This window comes from Orycteropus afer, unplaced genomic scaffold, assembly GCF_000298275.1.
Source record: "Orycteropus afer afer isolate SDZICR_OR568_19922 unplaced genomic scaffold, OryAfe1.0 scaffold00957, whole genome shotgun sequence".
NCBI lineage: Eukaryota > Metazoa > Chordata > Mammalia > Tubulidentata > Orycteropodidae > Orycteropus > Orycteropus afer.
Genome location: NW_006922544.1, coordinates 397492 through 401769, shown reverse-complemented (window position 1 = coordinate 401769; position 4278 = coordinate 397492). Strand labels below are relative to the sequence as shown.

General features: G+C 42.1%; 1 protein-coding gene across 1 annotated transcript in view; it reads right to left on the bottom strand.

Moving 5' to 3' along the window:
• LOC103212417 (protein SSX1) overlaps positions 1–2414 on the bottom strand; it is a 7405-nt gene extending 4991 nt beyond the window's left edge. Inside the window, exons 1-3 of the mRNA XM_007958395.1 lie at positions 2346–2414; positions 1748–1862; positions 1294–1392 (exon numbers count right to left, since the gene is read on the bottom strand). Coding sequence (XP_007956586.1) covers positions 1294–1392; positions 1748–1862; positions 2346–2414 — 283 coding nt within the window. The remainder of the gene's footprint in view (positions 1–1293; positions 1393–1747; positions 1863–2345) is intronic.
• Positions 2415–4278: the final 1864 nt, after the last annotated feature.

Below are 4278 nucleotides of genomic sequence, written 5' to 3'. Positions count from 1 at the left end.
CACCCCATCTCCACTCCGTGGAGTGGCTGGTGGTTTGAACTGCCAACCTTGTGGTTAGCAGTGAAATGCCTTAGGCACTGCATTACCAGAGCTCTTTTCTATCTCAATAAAGCTATTAAATGTGTGATGATCCATGGAGGATTTAGTCTAGTGATTTTGAAATGTTTTCAGGATAAAGATTGTCCCTTAATGTAAAAAATTTGCAGATACTCAAACACTGGACTTTCAGACCTCTTATAGTAATTTTGGAACCCTGCAGAATCTGGCATGTATAGTTAGGGAATCATAGTCATAGGTCTAATGAAGACAGTTTGAGCATTTTGAGCCTGTCCTCTTACAACTGTGCTGTCAGAGCAGAAGAGGTAGTAAGAACATCACATCCCCTTTATAGTTACTATACACCTAATATTTAAGTACTTCTTCCCTATAATCTGCTACTTTTTTCATCCTGTATTGTCTCCACTCACTGACAGATGGGAAAGCTCAGTTTGCGTATGTGTATAAATCACTCTCCCAAACTCTCTTCCAATTTAAACACATAGAACCAGGTTTGATCAAGGGTGAGAAATTATTCCATTTTGATAAAGTACAGGGAAATAGATAGGTGTCATTATATGACACATTAGTCAATTTCTCTTTTAAAATACTTATCCAATACCTCTGATCTGTTATGAAATTGACTTTGGAAGTTTTTGGTGGATTTATACTTTAGTTAAGTTTTTCTTAATTGCCCTTTGATTTATCAACAGTGTCTAGCAAGAACTATGCATTCTATAAAAATAAGTACTTCAAACATACAGGAAATTATGGAGAATAATATTGGAAATATGTGCGCATCTACCACTGAGTCCAGTCGGATCTCAACATTATCCCACAATGGCTACAGATCTCTTTGGTTTCTTTATTCAAAATGTAAAAAACACTACAAACAAATCACAGCTGAAGCTGCTTGTTCAATCCTCACCAATCCCTGCTGCCCCTCCCTCTTCTAGCCACCCTCTTGAATTTGATGGGTTTTATTATCATTTAAGTTTTTACACATTTATCATTTAAGTTTTTACACATTTATCATTTATTTTCCATAAATTAAGTTTTCTCATTTTGCATGTTTTAGAATTTTATATAAATGACTTCTTACTGTTCATAACCTTCTGTACCCAACTTCTTTTTTTTCTTTCCAACTTAGCATGACATTTTTGGGGTGACAAAGTCCTGAAAATCTTTCCCAAGCTGCTGGACCTAAAAGCAGTTAGGTGTCAGGAGACTGTCTCCAAGGGCTTTTTGTCCACTCACCTTCAGTCCACAGGTTGTGATATTCATTAGAGTCATCTAGCTGGGATTTGGTGGTCCACCTATTAGGACTCATAAAATGTGGAAGGGTAGCTCTAAGGCCTAGAAAGAAGAAGCAAAAATATTTCTTCCTTAAGAGACAATCTGAGAGTAATAAAGGGTAGGATGACGGGAGGCAGCAGACAGGAAGATTCATCAGTCAGGTGGAGCAGAACAAAGGGCAATGGGAGAGAAAAGTGGAGGATCTGGGTCTGAGCACCACTGTGGCCATCCTTGTCCTTAGCCCTGTACGGGATGTAAAAGAGCAGAATGTCTTGAAGTTGTCTTGGGATTTTCCCCTGCACAAAAGGAAAGTGTGGGGGCACCTGCTGGAGCCTAAGAAAAAGCCATAGCACATAAAGGGATTGAGAATGTTCATGAGTTCCAAGCTTTGCCTGTACCCAGAATTTCCCATTACCTAGATTAGTCATGGCATCATAGTTTCTCTTCATATATACATAGGTGACTTTCTCAGAGTACCTCAGCTCTGCCCATTCTTCCTTAGAGAAGTATCTGGAAATATCTTTGAAAGCCTAGAAAAGATAGAAAAATAAATTCCAGTGGCAACTCAGCTAAACATGTCTGATGTCCAGCCAGGACTTCTTCCTCTGCTGCAGGACCTCTGCTGAATCTGTGAACTGTAGAAAATAATCCCTTCAGTTCTGGTTGCTGCCATGGTGAACTGAGAGAACATGGGTAATATTTCATAGCTTTTACTCTGACAGCCGCTAGGGACTTAATGCACTGGCTTGCTCTCCCTTCACCTCTCAGAATGGATTGAGAGTCACCAAATTTGGTGCAAAATAATAGATTTGTTGTCTCCAGGGAAGCAGGAAAGGACTATCCATTCCTTTAGGAGAGGACAGAGTGAGGGTGGGAAGCTCTTGAGACTCTGAATCTCTCCTCCTACCCAAGGCCCTGATCCTTGTGCCCAATACCTCTGACCTTACCTCAGAAATTTAGTCCTCCTACCCTGTCACCTAAGCTACTCCTCTGTCTCCTCCAGATCACTTCACCTTGCTTTTCTTCTCTGGTTTCCTGGTATCCTCTTTGGAGCTCTTTGCTCCAAAGTTGCCTCTGTTCATGGTGCTGGTTAACTTCTCTGGTCCTGAAAGAATACAGCTGAGTCTCTCCAACTGCAAAACCAAAGCTTCTGTGGAGATAGAAAGCTCAGTCAGTCACCTAGAATTAAGGTTGCACTTTTCTCCATCTTGGGTTCATCTGTCCCTAAGTAAGGACATGAAGGGAAGTCAGATAAATACAGAAAGAAAGATAATAAATGAATGATAAATTTATAAATATCCATTTAGCATTTCTTTATTATCCATACAATGAGTGTTCTTGTTTTGCATGTTTTAGAATTTTCTCCCAGAGCTGGGGGGTCTCTGGGAGAAGTGTTTATTAGGGATGGACAGGTTTCCTGTAGGTATGACCAAAGTAAACTTGAATCTTTGCCTTGTGTGTGTACGCGCGTGTGTGTGTGTGTAACCACTGTTCCCCTGGAGTTTGTCTTATCCCAAAGGAAAGATATAAAGTCCTTTTTTGGGGAAGTAGCAAAAGGAGTGGGTAGTTTTACTGAAGGGGGCTTCTGAGGTAAAGGGGGAAGGTGAATCCCAGAGATCATAAGATCTTTCTGACTGATGGGTTTGGGTTGTCAGGCAGAGGGATGTAGGGTTCTACTATTTTGAAGAGAAATGGGGATGAGTGAATTATTTTGAAATAATTAGAGTGAAGAGAGCTGGAATCACCTAGATTACAGGACTAGCCATTACTCAGGGTGAGAGAATTGTGTACGTGTGGGGTCCTCAAGATGCAGCAATCTGGTGCTTCCCAAACTGAGAGCATCAGGGGTTTCCTAGGAAGAGGAAATTTATGATCATCTGAGTCCCAAGAAGATTTCTGCTTCATTCTAAAGTAGTCTCTTTGTTGTTATGGGCCGTGGAGTCGACCTGACTCATAGTGACCCCTCCTTGGGTTTCTAAGGCAGTATCACTACGGAAGTAGATTGCCCCATCTTCCTTCCGAGGAGTGGCTGGTGGGTTTGAACCGCCAGCCTTCTAGTTAGCAGTCAAGTGCCGCAGGCACTACGCTACCACAGCTCCTAAAGTAGTCTCTTAGGAAGAAGCTATTTGGCATTATCTCTAGTTGAAGATTATCTAGGGGCCTCTGGCTAATTTGAGGAGCTCTCAAGCTAAGGGGAGTTTTGCTTCCTCCAGGAAGAGCAATTAGGGAGTCTAACAAACTGAAGGTATTTAGTTTCAGTTTTACCTCTGCCTGATGGGGATCTTGGGGGTTTCTCACCCTTAAAGAACTTAGTCGGCTCTCAGTTGTAGAGTATTTGGGGAGGCACAGCAAAAACCCAACCTTTTGAGTGCGCTGCATAGGCTCCTATTTTTTCTGTTTCCTCCAAATCAGCCTTGTATCTTTGAGAAGACCTACAACAGAGGCGAAGCTGTGGGGAGAGTTGCTCCTCGAGGGGATGAATTTCAACAATGTAGCTGACCAAGAAAAAGGCAGTTGGCAAAATCGATCTGGCCAATCAGAGGTCATGAAAGTGGGGAGGTGGGGCAGGAGTGGGGGTGGAGTGGGATGGAGTGGGAGTGGTAGTATAAGTGAGGTTAAAGTGGGGTCTATTAGCCCAGACACCAGGGACTGGTATCCCCTTCTCATAGTGGGTAGAGACTGATTTTCCCCACCATTAAGGGCTCACCCTCTGCGGGGATTGGCTACTGCAAGTTCAGTAGTCTTCTGCACGCATGTTCAGTTTTTCCCTCTCGCTTCAGTCTGTACGTTCTTAACGCTGTGCGTTTAAGTTGTTTAGTTTTAATAAATGTTATTTACGAAGCAGCCATCTCAAATCCTTTCCATATGTCTCTAACTTCCTCAGACCTCTGTAGTAACCTAAGGATTTTAAAGTGGTTTATTACTTTTGTTTTAACTTACGTAGCT